Source organism: Magallana gigas, chromosome 2 (genome assembly GCF_963853765.1).
Source record: "Magallana gigas chromosome 2, xbMagGiga1.1, whole genome shotgun sequence".
NCBI lineage: Eukaryota > Metazoa > Mollusca > Bivalvia > Ostreida > Ostreidae > Magallana > Magallana gigas.
In genome coordinates this window covers 51,668,106-51,689,941 of record NC_088854.1, presented here as the reverse complement: position 1 = coordinate 51,689,941, position 21,836 = coordinate 51,668,106, and the positions used below count along the sequence as shown (strand labels likewise).

The following is a 21,836-nucleotide window of genomic DNA, read 5'->3' as shown; positions in this document are numbered from 1 at the left end:
TTTATTTATTCATATGCAATGTACTCTCAATCTAAGATCGTTATTTATTTGCGAAAATAACGCCAAACAAATATGGCGACTGAAGTGCAAAGCAGTGCTCCGGCTTCCACACCTGCTGAAGATGATGAGACATGGCTGTATGGTGGTAAGAATGTAATTTTTTAAACAGTAAACTTATTTTGTTTTAAGCAATGAATCAAATATCATTGTTTAAAGTTAATCTCTGTAGATATTCAGCTTGGCTGGATATTTGGACTGACGCATTCTCTTTGAAATTCGGCTGGGTGCTATAGTCACAGGAGTCGGCGATTTTATCAATTTCTGGAAAATAAATGAGAAACAGGCAAAAATCCTACCAGTGAGCTTCGTGAGCGTAAATTGATAAAATCGCCGACTCCTGTGCTATAGTTGACAATTTTTACAGCAAACATGTGCTGTAACATTCTTGAAACCATTTGCTCCGTAAAATTAAGGAGCTGTGCCCTAGGGTGTAAATGGACTGTAACTTCAAACACTTTGATTTCTTGCCGTAGACATGTTCGACTTGGCTGGATATTATAAACTGATAATTTATAACGTTATGGCTAAACATCAAATTGGTGAAGCTATAAGGTGTCAGTCCAAATATTCAGCGCGGCTGAATTTATGCAGAGAATACGTTAAAAATTAAAGCACCATGGTCCTCATTTTTGCAATAAGATAACATATCGTGAAATATTCTGTTTCGCTTGTAGATGAGAACAAAGAGAAGGATAAAGCTCAGGAAGCAACTGGGTATGTTTTTTTTTTAAATGACAAATCTTGAGCAAACTTGTAACATTCATTATTATGCATTAATGATTTTGTTACCAGCTTTTATTTTAATGAGTGACACATTTGAGTTATTAAGGTGCGGTCACACCATGCATTATTTCAATCATTCTTCGATTAAGAAAACCTGTTCAGTATTTTTGTCATACGAGATAAAGTCATTGTGACGTCATGATTCTTACTTTTAGACTTTACTTTTGACTAAGGGGATAGGATTGTAGTCAAAAGCTATTCGGCTGCATGCACAGATCTAGAGAGGGGGAAGGGGAGTCAAGACTCCCTTGCAAAATTCAGATTCTTTAAATTCCATTATAAAATTTCCAAAAATTTGTTCTAGGCCCCCTTCCTCCTTCTGGCAAACTCAAAAAACCGTTAATTCAACCCCCCCCACCCAAACTGGAAAATCTTTCTGGACTCATGCATAGGATGAGAAAATCAGATGAATAATTGCATCGCGTGACAGCACCTTATAAGGAAGCCTTCAATATAGCATCACTCTGCTGTTATTCCCCATCGAGGTTTATAACTAAAAGTTATATGTAAGCATCAGAGAAAGACTTTAAGCCAAAATATTTTTCTCCCAATAGAAGAACAGGTTCTTTAAGACAGTCTTGTTGATTGTGAATTTACTTATGTCAGCCAAACAAATTAAGAGGTTACTGGTAATTGAATGATTGTGAATAATGATTCATGCATTCAATCAATTCTTAAATTTTTGTCAAATCATCCACTAGAAATAGAGCTATTGTTAGTCTCTCACAAGGCAAGATTCAGGGTATGAGGACTCATTATGTTTTCATTGGCTATATAAGAAATTAAGATTAACTAAGGTCCAAAATTGAAGAAATGGAAGAAAGATGAACATCTTTGTTATTTAAAAAAGAGAATTCCTGAGTTGTTTAAAAAAAATTGTTAGGGTACAGTTTGATTTATCATTGTTACATATTTGTTCATTCTGAAATATGGATTTTATCTTAATGTTAGTGAAAGCAATGGCAATGACACCAAAGAAAATAAAAAGGACGACCGAGAGGCCGGAGAATTGGTAAGTCACACTGGAGAATTGGTAAGTCACACTGATGAATTGGTAAGTCACCCTGGAGAATTGGTAAGTCACACTGGAGAATTGGTAAGTCACATTGGAGAATTGGTAAGTCACCCTGGAGAATTGGTAAGTCACCCTGGAGAATTGGTAAGTCACACTGATGAATTGGTAAGTCACACTGGAGAATTGGTAAGTCACTTTGGAGAATTGGTAAGTCACCCTGGAGAATTGGTAAGTCACCCTGGAGAATTGGTAAGTCACACTGATGAATTGGTAAGTCACACTGGAGAATTGGTAGGTCACACTGGAGAATTGGTAAGTCACACTGGAGAATTGGTAAGTCACACTGGAGAATTGGTAAGTCACACTGATGAATTGGTAAGTCACCCTGGAGAATTGGTAAGTCACACTGGAGAATTGGTAAGTCACACTGGAGAATTGGTAAGTCACCCTGGAGAATTGGTAAGTCACCCTGGAGAATTGGTAAGTCACACTGATGAATTGGTAAGTCACATTGGAGAATTGGTAAGTCACACTGGAGAATTGGTAAGTCACCCTGGAGAATTGGTAAGTCACCCTGGAGAATTGGTAAGTCACACTGATGAATTGGTAAGTCACATTGGAGAATTGGTAAGTCACACTGGAGAATTGGTAAGTCACACTGGAGAATTGGTAAGTCACCCTGGAGAATTGGTAAGTCACACTGGAGAATTGGTAAGTCACCCTGGAAAATTGGTAAGTCACACTGGAGCATTGGTAAGTCACACTGATGAATTGGTAAGTCACATTGGAGAATTGGTAAGTCACACTGGAGAATTGGTAAGTCACCCTGGAGAATTGGTAAGTCACCCTGGAAAATTGGTAAGTCACACTGGAGCATTGGTAAGTCACACTGATGAATTGGTAAGTCATATTGGAGAATTGGTAAGTCACACTGGAGAATTGGTAAGTCACACTGGAGAATTGGTAAGTCACCCTGGAGAATTGGTAAGTCACACTAGGGAATGTTACTCTTAGAAATAAGTTTTTCTATTGAATGATTAATGAGTACTGTATACATATTGGGAAATATTTGCCCACATTTTGTTTTCGCCCTCATTGGCAGCAGGCAAATTGAAGACTTGGGAAAGTCACTTCCAGAAATAAATATTTCAATTGAATGATTAGTGAATAACAATTTTTTTCAATTAAAAATTCAGTAATATTTTGATTTGCACCATATGATTGAAGTTGTCAAACAGATATGGCAAAATGTCTTTCAGTTATTATACATACTATTCGATCTCTTTTCCTTTGAAATTTGGTCTTTGCTATATTAAATGTGTTACAATATACATGTACAAAGAAATGTGAATACATTTAGTACCAGGTATATGATCTAGGGGTAAACAAAAACAAAAAAAGTTTGTGACGATAATAAGCAGTACCCAGTATATATTGGTAAATGTTTTTGAAAATATGTGAGTGGTAAATATTTTGAAAGGAAAAGTTCAAACAAGATAGTGCCAAGGGTACAAAATTATACTAGTCTACCTTCTACGGGTATTTCATTTTTTTTAACTTCATAAAGTTATTTTGGAGTTGTGAAGCACCAAATGCATAATATTTTAATTTCATTTTATGACTATGTAGAGTGGTGAAGAAGAATCCCAAGACAAAGGAAATGATGATGATGACGATGACTCAGACGATGATGTACAGGTTACTATCGGTGACATCCAGGCCTTTCCATTGGGAGAGTATGTAATTAGTATGATGATCCACTGATAAAGCACTCAATATAATATTATTACCTGATTGTACAGCATAGTGTCATATTCTATGCAAATTTATGAGCAATTTTGAAAAATGTTTGCATAAAAATAATTTTGTTCTCAATCTCTATTAATTAGATTATGCTCTGTCTTTTTCAGTGGCTCAAGAAATCTATTCAAGGCTCCAGGCTATCAAAAAGCTGGCACAGGTCTGGACACAATCATTCTGTTAACATTCTGTGAATGTCCTTTAAGTATTTCTGACTGAGAATCATTTTGGTATTGATATCTGATCTTTACCCATTTAGGAACTGCTGGCAAAGGAGGCACGACTGCTGGGGCTCAGAAGGGGGTCGATATAGAGGCTGTTGGGTCTATAAATGGAATCCCTGCGTATGACTTTGACCTGGAAACTTTGCAGTCAGATGAAAAACCCTGGAGAAAACCTGGTTAGTACCAGTATATGGACTTATAGATTAGTTTTGACTCAATATTTAATATAACTCACATCAGACACTTGAGTCACACAATTTTTATAATGTTTTCTAGGTGCTGATATCACAGACTACTTTAATTACGGTTTTAATGAAGACACATGGCAGCAGTATTGTGAAAAGCAGAGACGACTAAGGGGTGAAAACCAGGGCTCCAGAACATATGTAAGAGTTATATCTCCATATGGAACTGTAAACCATTTGATATTGATTTTTCCCTGAAAATATATATCAATGTTATTCAATTATAACTATTGTGCATATATATTTGTTGTTGTTGTGTTACATAATTGCTATCTCACATTTCTTCATGATTTAGTTTTTACCTAACTTTGGTGATTATACAGTTAAAGTCGTGGACAGAACTTGTACATGTATTAATTATAGCAATTGAAAAAAACCCAACTTATTAAAAGAAGTGAGAAAAGAGATTAACAATTTTTTTTCTTGATCAACAACAATAAAAAAAAGAAGAAGTGATGGTTAAACAGTAAGACAAAAGAAACCTAAAAGAGACTTTTCACTTAGAATTTTTTGTACCAAAAGTATTTACTAACAATAAAATATATACATGTACACAATTGTTTTATGTTATAGACACACAGTTCCTCAGGAATAAAGAAAGATATAACAGGTTAGTGTAAAATAACTCAATGTACAGGTATATAAAAATTAAACAAGTACGTGTATATGATGTGATGTAGGTTACTTCAGATATCTAATGTCCTAAAATCATTTTATTACATTTATGTAAGATTTGTAACAAGTCAAAATCACTCTTTGTAATTCTTTTTTAACAGAGACCCCACAGAATGTCCCTGTTTTGTCGGGTAGAAAAGCCATTGTGACCATACCTAGAAAAACCTCGGGCACCATTGACGTGATCGGTGGAACAGCTCGTGACTCACGGAGACCCGAGGGAGAACCCATTCAAGTGGCAGGGTAGTCTATCTTTTGTCTTCTACTGCCCCTGTTGTATTTTTGTACATTTATTCACTGTTCCTAGCATTTATTTAAGCTCTTTGAATAACCTTTGAATATCCTAAATTTTCAACCTGACAACATACCATTTTTCTTCAATGGTCATTTGTTCATTTCAGTTTTCATTTTGCAACCAACCAGTTATAATTGCAACAAACAATGCATATAATATACCGTATTACAGGTTTTTACTTGATCAGTTCTATAAAAATATCTTACAGGAAATACCAAAGTGCCATTCCTTCTCACCCACCCCCTGGTATGGACTTCAGTGTGCCACCTCCAGGAATGCCCCCACCAGGGGTTCCTCCCCCTGGAATGGCAGTGCCACCTGGTAAGTACATGTTGTTCATAAATGCTTCTGATGTAGAAGTTATACAATGATTCATGTAAAGTTTGAACCATCTTTTAATTATGATGATGATGCTTGTATTTGATAAGAATTTTGTCCCTATTTGATAATATTGATGCCCCTATTGTGATGATAATGGTGCCCCTGTTTGGTGATAATTATGTCCCTATTTTTTTTATAATGATGCCCTTATTTGATAACAATAATGCCCCTATTTGATGACAATAATGCCCCTATTCAATGATGTTCTGCAGGAGTTCCTCCACCTGGTATCCCAGGAATCCCTCCTCCCGGCTTTCCAGATTTTGATCGTAAGTACAACTTGTTGTTTACAATTTGTCAAGGACCATTTATTTTGCTATCTGAAAAAAAATTTCTTACAATCTTTAATACTTGGTTTTGTAAGTGAATTTACAGTGTACTTTGAAACTGTTCAAATTTTTTCATAGATTGAACTTCTTGTTAGAATACAAATGCATTCTAAAGGTTACCTATATTACATGTACCTGTATAAATAGATATTTTGTTTTTTATTCTTTAAAGTATTTAGCATTCTTTTCAGTGGACAGTATTTAAGGGTTAAATGTTTCTTTCGGGCTTTGTCTTGTTATGGAAGTAGGCATATTGCGGATGATCAATATTAGTAAACATGCCTAACTAGGTTCCTATGTCTATTATCAGCATTCTTTCCTCCGCCTGGACAACCCTCAAGTACACGTTACGATGACCGACCCCCCTTTAGTTACGACAATCAGCATACGTCCTACCCAACATCTTACCCAGACCCACATTCCTCCTCATGGGACAGGTAATTATCCATAAAACATGTCAGACACAGTACTTCACCAGTAATACACGGGACAGGTAATTATGTATAAAACGTGTCAGACACAGTACTTCACCAGTAATACACAAGACAGGTAATTATGTATAAAACATGTCAGACAAAGTACTTCACCAGTAATACACAGGACAGGTAATTATGTATAAAACATGTCAGACACAGTACTTCACCGGTAATACACAGGACAGGTAATTATCTCTAAAACGTGTCAGACACAGTACTTCACCAGTAATATACAGGACAGGTAATTATGTATAAAACGTGTCAGACACAGTACTTCACCAGTAATACACGGGACAGGTAATTATGTATAAAACATGTCAGACACAGTACTTCACCAGTAATACACAGGACAGGTAATTATCTATAAAACATGTCAGACACAGTACTTCACCAGTAATATACAGGACAGGTAATTATGTATAAAACATGTCAGACAAAGTACTTCACCAGTAATATACAGGACAGGTAATTATCCATAAAACATGTCAGACATAGTACTTCACCAGTAATATACAGGACAGGTAATTATCCATAAAACATGTCAGACACAGTACTTCACCAGTAATATACAGGACAGGTTATTATCCATAAAACATGTCAGACACAGTACTTCACCAGTAATATACAGGACAGGTAATTATCCATAAAACATGTCAGACACAGTACTTCACCAGTAATACACAGGACAGGTAATTATCCATAAAACATGTCAGACACAGTACTTCACCGGTAATACACAGGACAGGTAATTATGTATAAAACGTGTCAGACACAGTACTTCACCGGTAATACACAGGACAGGTAATTATCCATAAAACATGTCAGACAAAGTACTTCACCAGTAATACACAGGACAGGTAATTATCTATAAAACATGTCAGACACAGTACTTCACCGGTAATACACAGGACAGGTAATTCATTGATTATCACTAGAAAGCATTTTCATTACTCCACTGGTTGCATTTTCCCTTCTCATTGTACAGATAACTATGACTAGAATACAGTCCCATTGACCCTTGACTTGAATTATAGATTCTTTTTAGAGTTATATCCCTTTTCCTGTCACCAGATATCAGAACAAATTATATTCACTGTCTATTAAAGTATTTGTTGATTATTACATTGTTGGAATTATGATTCTTGGGGACTATTAAGATTAAATAGACCTACCCTCAAAGTGATGTTGGCTGTTTAGTTGTTATATATGCCTTTAAGGTAGCTTCTGCATATTGGAAAAATACATTGTTGTTACTGTATACAGGGATATATCCTTCAAATTATCTCCCTTTAAACACAACATTGTCTTCATGGGTGAATTCAAGTCAGGGTGAAACTGTTTGCAAGTGTAGACGGTTAAAACTTACACAGGGCAAAAATAACCCTGTATAAAGTATATTTAAAAAAACCAAAATCAAATGAAATACTTATCACCTTTTTTTCCTTTTATACTGAAAGTAAATAAGTTAAAAAAAAATATTAAATTGAGAGTTTGTTTTGAAAGATCAGTTACTGCCCACTTACAGGTGAGATATCTTTACATTCATTTTCATTGATCTATACATGTACATGTATTTGTTAATATTCATTTGATATAAACTTCTTAAGTCATTCTAATTGTATCTTGCCATGTGCCAGAAACATGAAGGACTTGATTAAGCTGTGGCCAGGAAGACTTTATTAATTGCCTATGAAATTTTCTAATTTCAGAACGGAGGCTTATTGGAGAGAGTATGTTGGAAGAGATAGAAGTCCAGCCAGATCTGAGTCTGAGTTCAGCAGGTAAATACAATCTTATGCTGGGTGTCAAATCATAAGCTAGTCCTACGAATGTGTATTGTATATGTTTATACTGTATACTTATATTGTATATTTATGAAATCAGTTATCACGCTTTTCAATTTTTGCTTCCTTAATGTAATTTATTACCTTTCCTAGTTGTGGCGGTGAGGGGAATAACAAAGAAAGAACATTAAAAGTTCAGAACTGGAAATCCATTCTTTTCTTATCTTGTATAGTTTGCTTGAAATTAAGTATTTCTTCTTCTTACTAATGTCCCATATTTTAAAATTTTTCTAGTTCGGGCAGCGAGCGTGATTACAGATACCGTGATTCGTCTCGGAGTAGCCGTTACGACAGAGACAGGTGGTGTTTCTACAGCATATGGTATTCTATCTCAAAAGCACTTTCTAGATAAAGGGAAGAACTGACAAAGGATTTGCTTTTTTGTTTTAATCTAGGGATTCTTATAGAAGAGACAGAGATACAGAGAGATCTCGTGATCGGGATAGGGACAGATCCAGAGAGCGAGATAGGGATCGGGACCGAGATAGGGACAGACGACACAGAGATGACAAACACAAGTCACGCAGGTAACTCCCGGCTAGTGATTTATATTCTACTCTATTCTGATTTACATTCTACTCCATTCATGAATGTCATTCACATAATGTTTTGCTTTGAATGGTTTAATACATGTACCTGTTTTAAACACTAATTTACCCATAATCAGCAAGCCAATAAGGACAACTCTATAAACCTATGATAATGTGACCGAGTAAATAATAAAGACACGGTTCTGTGTTCAGGATGTTTTATATGTACAAAAAGGTGATTCTGTAAATAAATATAAACACATATAAATATATATACAATTTATACACAATAATTCGTTACGGTTTAAATAAAGCTTTAAACTTTATTATAATCTTAGTTTACTTTATGTAGATACTAAGAAAAGTTATGTTATATAAATTAATACAATAAATACCTTGTGCGAGGTGTTGGTGTACAAAATCGCCGGACCCACAGTGAAACAAAATCAAAAGTAACCGGGATTTATAATAATAGAAATGATCTGATTCGATAATACTAGCCAATGGGAACAACGGCCAATAGAAAAGTAAAGAAAGTGTTCACCAACTCAATCCACCTGCGCACAAGAACAAGCGTAACTTGGTAAATAATTAGATATTGTAAATATTAAATCTGCCCACAATAACCATTCTTATTTGTTGTACATTGTAGAAAGGACAAAGAGGATGAGTCTAGTAGGTCTAAGCACAAGAAAAGCAAGCGTTCCCGGCGGGACAAGGATGAGGATTCTGGGAACACAGGATCTGAATCCACCAGCAAAGTCGATTAGAAATTCATTTTATTCTCTTTTCCCAATTATTTCAACATTGTCATTAAAACTGCTCATTGTCATCACTATAAATATTGTCTTGTGTTTCTTTTTTCTTAAAAGTAGAAACTTTTTCACAAATATTTACATTTTCCAATGTCGAATTAACTTTGTATACCGGTAGTTCAATACAACCCAAGTGACGAACTGTAGGGGTGAATGGGGGGTTTGCATGATTATATGAAAGGAAACAAATCCATCATAAAGCCTGAAAGGCTAGCTTTTATTAGATTTATTTACAACACGAGCATATTAAATACCTCATAATACTCAATGAAAGATTCCTTACTCCTTAAAAAATATCTGATTCAGCAGTTTTTTCTTTGTTAACGATTGTTCTAATAGTATAACTTTGCTGTGGAATTTTATGACTTTTTTTAAAGGACGCTTTTCTCGATTGCAATATAGTATATAAATGCTGTTTATTCAGAGGGAATTAAATCAGTTTGTAAAGTTAATCCTCGCAGTATTCATATGCTAAGTATTCTGTCTCATTTTCACCTTGTCGGACAAAACTTCAAGAAGGTAATTCAAGACAAGTGCATAAAAATGATAAGCAAAAAGAGAAAACGTAATTTATTTTTGACAGCGTAATCTGATGAACGAGAAAATGGAAAAGTACTCTATCTTTGCCCAAGAATTTGCCATGTCACTGAAAACGGATAACTGGGTTTTAGCTTGCTAAATTAAACAAAATTCAATACATTTTAAGGGATGTAGCAACAGATAATTTTTTAACAAATTGTCAATCTAATTAAAATTAGATCCTTAACGCTCTCGTATTTGATATGTCGCTGTCAGCGACATATCAAATATGAGAGCGTCAAGGATCTAATTTTAATTAGATTGGCAAATTGTTTCCTTCATTTTTTAGGACAAAAATTTATAGAGAAGAAAAAGAAAACCCACGGGGACTTAAGGACAGAATACACAAACCACTGTTTACATACATACATTTCAACTCGATCAAATATTCTTCCGTGTTTTTGTGAATATGGCATATATAAGATTCCAAAGTTTTAGGCATGAATCTAGATAATTGAGAGTTCTTAACTGCCGATTTAGGTATGAATGGGTCTATATAGATTCTTGATATCCTAAAAATACTGTTTGTAAAAGGAGATTTCAAACATTTTTAATATTTATTTATATAAATGAAATTTTATCCCATATTGGGTCAAATGATATTTTTTAACCAAAACTGTCTCATTTCATGAATAATTTTCAAGAATATGTAATGTATAAGAATTATTCACAATCTCTATCATCGGCGTGATAAGTAGAGAATATACCCCCTTTCTCGCCTGGGGCTGTTCGAATCATATTGAATGATTTACTTTTAATTTCTGTGCTTACTCTTTTTTTAAACACTCATATCATGAAAACAACCATTTGGGGTTGCAAAGCATCGTTTTTCTGATAAATATAGTTTAACGAATTGCGAAACTATAATTAACAACTCTTAATTATATTTAACGAATGTAAATTATAGTTTACAGATATCGGCAAAATCTTTCGTTAATGTTTATTTACAGACAGAAAAACTAAAATTAGCATTTGTAAACTATAGTTTTATAGAATCGCTAAATACAGTTTTACAGATGAAAATTATAGTTAGCGAATTGTTAACTATAGTATAGGGTTCGTAAACTATAGTTAACAGCCAATAAACCTAGTTTATCAACCGTGAAACTATGTTAGACTCATTTTTGTGAATTTGGCGTGCTATATATACACCGCTTGTTTCGAAAGATTTCTTGCTACTCTAATACATTAGTCAAACTTTCATTTGCTAGCTCTTTTTTGCTTGTCAAAATGTTTATGAAGGTCTAGCTTTCCTACTTCTTTCAAAACTGATGCTTCATTTTAACTTTTTGATCAAACGGCTTAATAAGTAAAATAAATAAGCTAGATAAGTTTTCTCTGTGTTTAAGCATTTGGTTATCGATAAAGAATTTTGAAAACCTCACAGTTGTTAATTCAGTAACTTTTATATATATATAAAAAAGATTTGTACACGTGACAATCATAATTGTACCAGACAAAAAATTCTATCTGTAAATTATGATGATCAAATATAACAAATTTGTAGAATTATCTGTGAAATGACCAGAAGTGTTACTAAGACCGTCGGAGAAATTTATCTGCACACACAAGAGCTGTTTATGTGTTCACGGTTCGGTTCCGACCTTTGGGCCGAGTAATGGGGGCCTTTTTTATGGAGGATTTTGTAATGCGTTACGGTGGGGATCATATTAATCATTAGAATTCAGAACAAGATTTGACTTCATCAAAAGAGCGAACATTCCATGACCGATGCTTTGGTTCGAATTGAATACCTCCCAAGTTTTTGGATTAATGACTGCCATATAAATATATTTAAAAGACATCATTACCGTATTTTATGTCTTATGGTTTAGATTTTTTTTTAAGCTAATGTATACTTCCCCAAGTTTTTTCTTCAACCCTTGGTTTTACATTTTTTGCAGTTTGCTTTAATGATTTTACTACAGAATAGGATTTAATATTTGTCAAAACTGGGAAAACACAGCTCAATTTGGCAATTATAGTCACCAATTAGTAAATGAATATCATTTGGAGAGAAAACTATAGAAGAGACAGTCCAAATTGCGAGTTTTCCTTGGAAAAGGGAGTGTTAGTTGTGACAGAACAAACCTTTTTACTTTAAACGTTACCTTGCAAACTCTCTACAAACAAATCGTTATTGTTTGTTTGTTTGGAAATAGGATCTTGACTGTACACAACTATCATATCTCTCTCTTTCTCTCTATCCCCTCTTTCTCTCTATCACCATAATTACACAGTTGAGAGATGTGGACAGATTGAGAGGGTAATTGCAACATTATTTCTGTTAGATATACAACAAATCGGGAAAAATTATTATTAACAATCATTTGACGTTCAAAATTACATTAAGATTTTAAAATACATACATACTAAAATGATCGCAACAGCAAGGACCGAATGTTTTTATTTTTGCTATTTTGTGAAAATAAACTATGACATTTTTGGATTGGCGGAATAATATGTAAAAAACTTTTTGGGTAAGACTTTTTCCGTTTTGTGATCGTGTGATTTCTTTGTAAAACTATGGTCCTGTTTGATTTGAGCACATGGCGTCTTTTTACTGTGTACTTTACTCTTACATTGTTTTACATGCCATATTTGACTCGGTTGTACTTTTACTGGCTGTATTGTCATTATATATATGATGTTAATAATAGTTGCAATATAAGACGCATTTGGATCCATTACGATGAATATGAAGCCATCTTCTCCGAAGTAAACTGAGATTACCTCTTTTCAATACAGAAATACCGACGAGTTAATTCATTGAACCATCCACCCATCATGTTCACCCGAATTAAATTAAAATCAAATACATGTTCCCAGAACCTGCCGGAGGTCTGCTCTGAACTATTCAGTTAAAATTAAAATAAATAAACCGTAACGTTGGTGACGTAGGCATTCGATTTTTTTGTTGTAATATCGGCAAGGCCGGATTTTAAATTGTTTGAATCCAAAGCATGCGCGGAGAAATCATTATATCATATTTTGGAATCGTCCACAAAATTTTGAATTATTTTCTTACTCACCACATGCACTTGAAATATTGATACTTTCATCCATTGATTTCTTTTTCGGATGGAATTTTCTTAGAAATGTGTTGATTTTAGGTCGACTGCATCCGTCTCTCGATTGATGCAATCATTTTTCATTTTATAACGTTTTAGATTTGCTTCATTCTGTGACAATAATAAAACACACGCATCTTATATCAGTATTAAACCATCTCATTTGATTATCGCCCTATAAACTTTTATAATTTCTTTACTAAGCTCGCTCTATGTAGATTTATTTTTATCCATATTTTTTTTAATCAATTTACGACAAAAATTTAGACTTGTTGAATAAGATTATGTACCTGTATAGGTTTGATGCATCCAGGTCAGGATCAGATAATAAACGATAAAATGATAATAACCTGCTCATTCTGAGAGAGAAAAATATAAGTGACATGATAACTCCTAAAGTAGTACCGGAAAACCTTTTTATTTTTAAGACCGTGAAAGTTTATATTGATAGAAAAACTGAATTAATTGATTGAGAATTCAGGGATTTATGTATCATTTCTGCACAGCTGACATCATTCGGAATTTTAACCGCCTGAATCTTTTTCCCTCCGAGCCCTGCCGGCAAGAATTGTGATGATTGTAAATATGGCAATTTTTGGTAAATTTGGTTTGTGCGTCACAAAGCCACTTAGAGTGATTTTGATATCTTGTCCAAGCTATCTTTTCCTTTACTTTTTAGCTCACCTGAGCTGAAAGCTACGTAACTTATGTGAAAGCACAGGTTGTGCAGATTAAAGTTTGACCAAACCATGATTCCCTAGAGACAAAAGAAAAGTGGGACCACAAAGTGTGTGTGTGTGGGGGGGGGGGGGTGTTATATAGGAATATTAAAACAACAAAAGGAGCTTGGTATTTACCATAAATATGTGGATAAAAATCGGCAGATTTTTAAAAAATGTTGAGCAAGATCTTCTGTACTTAGTTTTCAAGATATTTTGATTTTGATACTGTAATGCTGATTTGATCAGAGTTAAGGCTATCGTTGCTCAGGTGAGCGATGTGGCCCCTTGGCCTCTTGTTTTGTTTATTTGGTACGTTTTTACGGACCAAAAAGTCTGAGGTTTAGATCTTAGAACCTACCTTTGCATTTTTCTGCCATCCACATAACTTTACACTAGGTCTCGACATAGTGTAATAGGATTTGTATTTCAATTTTACAAAGACCCGGCGTGAATTCTTTACTTTAAGGATTGATGATATGTACGGCATGTGATAATTTGTTTCCCTTTCACTAACTTCAGATAGTATTAATTAATTGGTAACTAATTAAGGTTCAGTTAAGGTGGTATGGGACACCTCCAAGTTGTGACGTACTATTTATCGTAATAAACAATGAAGTGAAGTGTAATTTTATAAATAGTTTTTCCCCGCAATTATCACCTACCAGCGGAGCTTACTGGGTTAGAGGGTTCATTACGAATCTGGAAGTCATGAGTTCGAATCCCGCTGGGCATTTTAATATTTTAACCTTTCCAAAAATATTTAAAACGTATTTTTTTTTTGGCGAAATGTTGTAAATTTTGAAAATTCTAAGCCGGAGAAAGTGTTTAAATTATAATGTACTTTAATCAACATTAATATTGACAGATGTCCCATTCCACCTTAACCTGGTATTTCTATTCACATCAAAGTCATTATCGGTGGGAGAGAAAAAGACGATGGAAATGATGTAGCAGAACATAAACTATATGTTAACTCGAATCACGTCAAATAAGGCAAATAGAGTATGAACGCATGTGAATGACTTTGCAAAACTTGATCAAGAATGATAAATCTGCTAATCTGTATTTTGCAGTGCAAGGAATGAAATTAAATCAATATTTAACACATATGATCATTCTGATACACCGTGCTCTTTGTACAGGTTCAATCATCTCTTTTTTGTGACTCTATATATATTAAATTTGACTTATTTTTTGCATCCTTAATGGTGTTGAATAATTAAAGTACCTTGTAGATCTAAGCCATGTCTTTTTTTTTTTAATTTTGCACCTGGGTTTTCGACATGGATGGATTTTATATCATAATTGATATTCCAACTTATTCAAACTAATGCAACTAAGTTTAGATGCATTAGATAATACCAATGTGGCATTAAACTATGTCTCTTTTTTTACCAAGATGATGTTTTTCTGACCTTAGAGTGCCGAGCTATTGAGTAAGGTACCCTCTTTCATACGCTTCATGTTTACGCGAGTTTCATCAGATAATAAGCCATAAAACATTTTGTTTTCATTAGAAAGGCGATTTAATTATAATTTCAATGGACAATGTTTACCGAATTATGGTACAAACTAATAGAGGGCGTTTCGGGGCTATTGACCTCTCTCTATTGACCTTTTTCTATTGACCTTTCGTTGTACGGGTAATTACAAGAAAGCTACGTTCACAACAACTCTTCATTGAGCTGTTTTAGAAAGAGGTAGTTTTTTTGTACAAAACAAAAACTCTGGACAGGAAATTATTTTCTGCGATGCAATGTATTGCAAGCATGTGCAACTTTTACCGTCTAAAGATACTATGCTTATGTGCTTTTTATTTTTTGTTATATTTCTGTTGGCATGTGAACTTGCAGGTGAGTAGTACTTAACAACGGAGAAAACATACTCCAAACGTATTTCATTTGGCTGATATTTTTTTTTGGCGTTTTTGGCGGATAGCCGCTTTCGCTGAATCAAGTACACTGCTAGATGCCATTGATTAACTAGTATGTATTAGAAATGACACGTTCAGAAATACGCTATATCAAATCAACGATAATTTTTTGAAAAAAAAATTACTTCCTCCAAATACCGGACACGCTGAATATAATACTTTTACAGTATCTCATTACCTAGTATTAGGAGAGTTCGATTCCGTTTCAATATATTTTATGCATTTTTTAAGGTATAGTCCATGTATAACTCAGATTAATGGATTAATGTGAATTAAACAAAACTACATTGGACATGTCTTTTAAAATTATCATTAGACTGCTATAAACCAAATACAGGTGTCTGTATGTGGTGAATGAAATGAACTTTTTGCACTTTAATTTTTTAAATAGTTGTCTGCCCTTCATAAAGATTAGAAAAAAATCTCAAAATATCGACGGTAAGGTATGGAATTTCTTCAGAACAGTAACGTTTATGCAACTTTTTACAAAGAAATTTGTATGAAAATAAATTGTACTAAAAAGATACATTTCAGAAAGTATTCCGAAGGGAATCTTTATTAATCTATAAACTATTCAAAATCATTCTAAGACTTTAGTGATCAAACTTACACTTTGAACATATGGTATAAAATGATACCAGTAGTTACGGATGGACTACCTTAAGAGGATTGGGCTGAAGTTCTAAAAATGACATCGGCCTGTCCATACAAGTTAAAATGACAAACAATGTTTTGACCATGCCCAGCAAAATGTGAGTGTTTATGACTGCTGGTCTGTTCACTGCCTTCTCTAGATGCAGACTGTACATATCCCGTACAGTGGACCACCAGCACTTTCTACGACAACGCAAAAGGCCCCGTGACCTTCTCGGGGAACACCATGGAAGGATGGCCAGTGACCTTGACTACAATTCAAAAAACAGTATCTTCCTGGGAGTGTCATAATAGAAACGGATCAATCATCGTGTCCAAGTACGGATTAAAATTATCATCTAATAATCCATGTTTTGATGTAAAAATTTTTATTGCGGGTAATCACTTGTAACATACGAAAAAACCTTGCTCTTAATTAAACTCAAGTAAAAATTGTACGAGTTTCTTTAAAACTTTCCTTTTATTTGCATGAAATGAAGAGAATACGAAGATGAAGAAAAAAAACCCAACAATTAACTGCATAATTTTCAGAGTTCGTTGCAATTTTGGAACCTTGGTCGTTCTTCATGAATAAATGTCCCCAATTAGAACATAAACCCCACTAAATATTAACAAAAGATTCAAAATTACACAGGCTCCTACAACGGTTTCACCAAGCACGCAATTACCCCAGAGTTCAGACAGGTGAGCCAAGTTCACGCAGAAAAATAAAAATAAAAAAATAATTGTGCTTGCTCGCCTCTTAGGGGACCAGAGTCTAGAAAAAACCCTTCAATATGTGTGAATAATATTTCAAACTTGTTTTTTCCTAATCCTATATATGAATTAAAGATTACTTTGAAGAAAAAATTGTGATAAAATAAGGGTGTACCCGATAAAATTTCATGTTTACGAGTGTGAAGAGTTCATATAGTTCAATGTGAATAAATTAAGATTTGTAATTATAAAAATCAACAACAACGACGATTTCTGTTGTATTTTATATTCATGTTGTTATGTAAAAAACACTGCGTTTTACTGCATGTATAAATACACGTTTGAACATTTTCATAAATATCAAACTCAATTCCAGATGGCTGCTTATTAAATAATATTTTTGTGTTCAAAAATTGATAACATTCCATACAGTGTTTTTCAGCATTACTTGAATTTAATATTTGTTAATTTGAAAAATACAACAACACATTCTAATAAAAAAAACCCTTTTCTTTAAAGATCTTAAAAAAATTAACTTAGTTAAGTCGATATTATTTTTTTTCAAAACAAAATAATTTTTGCTAGCAAAATTCCATGAATGAAGAATTGCAGAATAAATGAATACCAATACATCGATAGAATTTTGATTTTCTTTTTTAAAATGTTTATTACCGACAGCTTCAATATACAATGTACGCCTGTAGTGTACAATATATAGCACGAAGTTTTTCTATTTTTCTACAATAACGTTGACAAGGATATTATACCCCCCCCCCCCTAAATAAAAAAACAACAAAAAACAAAAAAAAACAAAAAACGCGACTAGGCATCAAAACTTTGTTCCGAACTCCCCATCCTGGAAAATTCAAACAAATTTGGTTTACATAGTAAAAATTATTGAAAAAAGGCCTCGGAACCCCACTGGCAAACAAAGTTTGATAGGTCGCGTCTGACCTTAAATGTGCGCACAAGTAGATATCGATCATGCTTTATTTACTGTATTGCTTTTGGTCCTCATACTCACTTCTAGTGTATATGTACATGGCGAACCCTACTTTGGGTTTACTAGTGTCTTTTGCTTATTAACACTTCTTAATTGTCAATGAGTCCATGACTAATTAGTCATGGACTCATTGGCAATTAAGAATTGTTAATTAGTAAAATACACTAGTGTTATCTACTTGAACATAGTTTTAACTCAGTATTGCACAGGTAAAATTTGCACATAACCGGAATAGAGACCTACTTGGTTTAATTGCAGCTTCCTAAATAAAATCAAAAGAATAGGGATAAGGATCGTTTCTTTTAAACTAATAACAATTATAAACTTTCTCGAATCAGGTTAGTTTAGCACTCCGCTGGTAAAATAAAAAAGCCAGAAAGATCCGCGCGCGCTTGTTTGTGCGTGTGTGGTGGGCAATATATAAATAGGTATCTGTAATAACTTTTTCCCTTACAACCAGATTCGCAAGATGTTGGAATTTCCATACATTGACGATATACATTAATCATTTATTTATCTAAAACTTACAGCTATATTGTCATCCCCAAGCATTATTGGACGCAACTATCTTATTCACCTTCTCCGTTTATTCCATTTTGCTGTTGGTTGTAACATCATTTCTCTGTTGTCAGATCGGTGAATGCATTCCGAGATCATGAATTAAACATTTGATATGGGTACACGATTTCATTGCAGGAACAAAGAGAAAATGATGATGTATGGCATCACTTTTTATGCCTTTGTCTGCATGGTGGTAGATTTTAAAGACTCCCATTTTTTCTACAAACTGTGGTCAGGTCAGCTCTTGAAGTAAATTTTCTGCTTGATGTATTCAATCATTTATTTAATTGTAATGTGCAGTTTATATGTAAATGATAACTTATAGAATTATAATACTTTTTAAGACGATTTTATGCTGCTTTGATATATAATTAGTAAGAAAATAAATCTTTTTTTATAAGGTTACATAAGCATGAAATTGATTTCATTGTACAGCTGAGGAAGCCAGGGCAGATGGAGAGAGAATTAAAATAAAAACACAACCCCAGGCCTCTTTATGTGAAGTCTGCGACAAAGACTTTATCCCAGACACCTCAGAGATCAAATACATGTGCACTCTTGGTAAGATGATACACATTAACACAAATTTGACATTTTTTAGCAAACCAGTAATTGTGTTAAGTGATCTTCAAAGTTTCATTCCGAAGATTTTTAATTCATTTAGAAATTCTCTTCAAAAAGCTAGAGAGAGTCCCTTTAACTATCATCGGTATTTTAAATGGAGGCCATAGTCCATAACAGAAATCAGAATAACAAGTATTAAACTGACACATTTCTTGATATTCGAAAGAAATTGAGGGGTAGGTTAATTTTGTAGAAACTTGTGACGATGTGGACACATCCCAGTATATAGACCCGGCGACGGTGTGTTCTGACCGGCCCCCTACTACAACGAGGACAACAGAAAGAACGACAACTGACCAATTAGTATCCAAAACGGATGAAACAACAACGACAGTAACAAAAAGTACAACTAGAAAAATCTTAACGAACCAATCATCATCTAGAGTCATAGACACAACAACCAAAACAACAGCAACATCAACACAACAACCCTCATCTGGATCAACAGCAACATCAACACAACAACCCTCATCTGGATCAACAGCGACAACAACACAAGAACCCTCATCTGAATCAACAGCGACAACAGTTTTAATGACAGCAACATCAACACAACAACCCTCATTTGGATCAACAGCGACAACAACACAACAACCCTCATCTGAATCAACAGCGACAACGGCAGCAACATCAACACAACAACCCTCATCTGGATCAACAGCAACAACGGCAGCAACATCAACACAACAACCCTCATTTGGATCAACAGCGACAACAACACAACAACCCTCATCTGAATCAACAGCGACAACAGTTTTAATGACAGCAACATCAACACAACAACCCTCATCTGTTTCGAACTCAACTTCAATGGCAACATCTAATCAACAACTAGAAGGTTCTTTATAATTGGTTCATTTTTTTACAACGTCAATTGAAACACAAATTGGTCTAGAAGTTTACTTTTTTCCAAAATATACAACAGTTTACTTAAACCTTCTGCGTAGTCAAACTATTATAAACTTAATTATACTCTGTCCCGAGTTTTTGCTTCCACCACTTTTTGCTTGATATTTCAATAATAGTAAATACCTTTGTGCTCAAACTACGTTCATCCACTAATATAAAAAATGTCCAGATTATCCGTTTTGAAACGCCCCCTCTACCGCTTCAGGTTTCAATACACATCCCGAAATTGAAAGTCTACGGAGATTTTGCATTGCAACAGCCATTAATAAGCCCGGATGATAACGTTAAAAAATTGCGCGATGTATTCCGAGTGTATTCCGAATGGAGAAAAGATGTAAACATTCCCCATTATAAATCTCCGTAAGGAATCTGTTTTCGTTCCTGTGAAATTTTCCGAGTGGAAAGGGATAATTGTTCAATGAAGATATCTTGGATATATTCCCTTTTAACGATTTCAACTGTATTTCTTTCACAGGTATGTGTAATTTTATTAAAAATCATCAAAAAGCGATGGAAGCAATAACTTGGGACAGACTTTAGCATTGTAGAAGTATAGCTTATCGTATTTAATACAAGGCTTTACCAAAAGAATAACAAGATTTGTTCACAATGAATGCATAAAAACAATCTTAAAACGCAGCTTTGAATATTTCAGATTTGTCAACTACTGCGAGCGCAAAGCCATCAACGTCTTATATGTCATCTAGCGCTACAGCAACTTCTCAATCCACTTCTGTCGACATGGAATCGTCGTCTGCTGCGCCGCAGTCGAATTCATCCACACTATCCCACACTTCGACCACCTCTTCTTTAGTTCCTATTTCATCAGGTGGTTCCTCAACTGATATTCTGCTACCAGAGAAAAAATCACTGAATACAACGCCGTCTAGTTCATCAGAACCAGAACAAGTTCAAACAACAACGAAAAATCCATTCAAAACATTATCTACAAAGACAGATGGTGTGATGGCCTCTTTGTCCACAGCTATTGCAACAAACCCCGAAAAGATATCAACAATCAATGGTGTCACGAAAAACGGTAATAGCACACTTTCCTCTTTTTCATTTAACTGTGACATGCATATATGAGAGTCGAAATTTGATGCAAGTCTCTGTCTTGTCTATATGCAAACCTTTTGTTTACAGAAATAACAACATTGAGCAGATCAAATGATAAACAAATTACAGACACTTCGGCTAGAACACCGAGTTTCTCGAGTATTGTTTCAACCACATACATTCCAGGGAGGAAGTCATCGGTTCCTTTTTTATCAACCAAATCGCTGCCCGACAGCGCCGTTTCATCCATATTCACCAGTGAAGCTCTGGTTATTTGTGCAGTGTTGTCCATTTTAATACTGTCCGTGACATTGCTCAGTATTTCAATTGCACTCAAGAGGAAGAAATCTTCCATCAGAAGACATCGAAGATTAACTCATCTATCGCACATCAAACCTATGTATCATGGAAGACATGACTTTTATTGTCATCCATAGATGTGCTTATTTTTGCATACTTGGATATTGTTTGAGATTACATTATCATGATTATTACGACAAGACGGAAACATGAATCATTAATAAACAATAAATTCTAAAAATACTTAAAACTA

At 34.2% G+C, this 21,836-nt stretch overlaps 3 protein-coding genes across 4 annotated transcripts in view; all 3 read left to right on the top strand.

The window, feature by feature from the left end:
- LOC105318324 (pre-mRNA 3'-end-processing factor FIP1) lies at positions 1 to 9,499 on the top strand. Of its 2 annotated transcripts, XM_011415370.4 has the most exons (16): positions 1 to 145; positions 735 to 774; positions 1,795 to 1,855; positions 3,488 to 3,594; positions 3,769 to 3,818; positions 3,918 to 4,058; positions 4,159 to 4,268; positions 4,701 to 4,737; positions 4,904 to 5,045; positions 5,306 to 5,418; positions 5,691 to 5,747; positions 6,118 to 6,244; positions 7,993 to 8,064; positions 8,362 to 8,427; positions 8,523 to 8,654; positions 9,310 to 9,499. In XM_011415370.4, the coding sequence occupies exons 1-16, from the start codon at positions 73 to 75 to the stop codon at positions 9,425 to 9,427; spliced, it is 1,446 nt and encodes a 481-aa protein (XP_011413672.1). In that variant the 5' UTR covers positions 1 to 72; the 3' UTR covers positions 9,428 to 9,499. The 2 variants fall into 2 exon arrangements, with proteins under 2 accessions (XP_011413672.1, XP_011413673.1); XM_011415371.4 differs by lacking the exon at positions 8,362 to 8,427 and having other exon boundaries at positions 2 to 145.
- The window catches only part of LOC105318323 (protein phosphatase methylesterase 1), a 36,732-nt gene that overhangs the window by 11,180 nt on the left and 3,716 nt on the right, over positions 1 to 21,836 (top strand). The gene's annotated exons all lie outside the window — the stretch shown is intronic.
- Positions 15,059 to 21,784, top strand: LOC105318326 (uncharacterized). Its single transcript, XM_020063303.3, has 7 exons — positions 15,059 to 15,697; positions 16,572 to 16,749; positions 18,827 to 18,927; positions 19,127 to 19,252; positions 19,509 to 20,153; positions 20,880 to 21,263; positions 21,371 to 21,784. The coding sequence occupies exons 1-7, from the start codon at positions 15,601 to 15,603 to the stop codon at positions 21,718 to 21,720; spliced, it is 1,881 nt and encodes a 626-aa protein (XP_019918862.3). The 5' UTR covers positions 15,059 to 15,600; the 3' UTR covers positions 21,721 to 21,784.

What these genes read in the sequence shown, in the direction of transcription:
- LOC105318326 (XM_020063303.3), top strand. Translation starts at nt 15,601, where the DNA reads ATGTATTGCAAGCATGTGCAACTTTTACCGTCTAAAGATACTATGCTT. An exon ending in GTTGGCATGTGAACTTGCAG is followed by an intron (nt 15,698 to 16,571) that starts GTGAGTAGTACT and finishes TGCCTTCTCTAG; the next exon opens with ATGCAGACTGTACATATCCC. An exon ending in ATCTAATCAACAACTAGAAG is followed by an intron (nt 20,154 to 20,879) that starts GTTCTTTATAAT and finishes TGAATATTTCAG; the next exon opens with ATTTGTCAACTACTGCGAGC.
- LOC105318324 (XM_011415370.4), top strand. Translation starts at nt 73, where the DNA reads ATGGCGACTGAAGTGCAAAGCAGTGCTCCGGCTTCCACACCTGCTGAA. An exon ending in AAAGCTCAGGAAGCAACTGG is followed by an intron (nt 775 to 1,794) that starts GTATGTTTTTTT and finishes TCTTAATGTTAG; the next exon opens with TGAAAGCAATGGCAATGACA. An exon ending in CTATCAAAAAGCTGGCACAG is followed by an intron (nt 3,819 to 3,917) that starts GTCTGGACACAA and finishes TTACCCATTTAG; the next exon opens with GAACTGCTGGCAAAGGAGGC.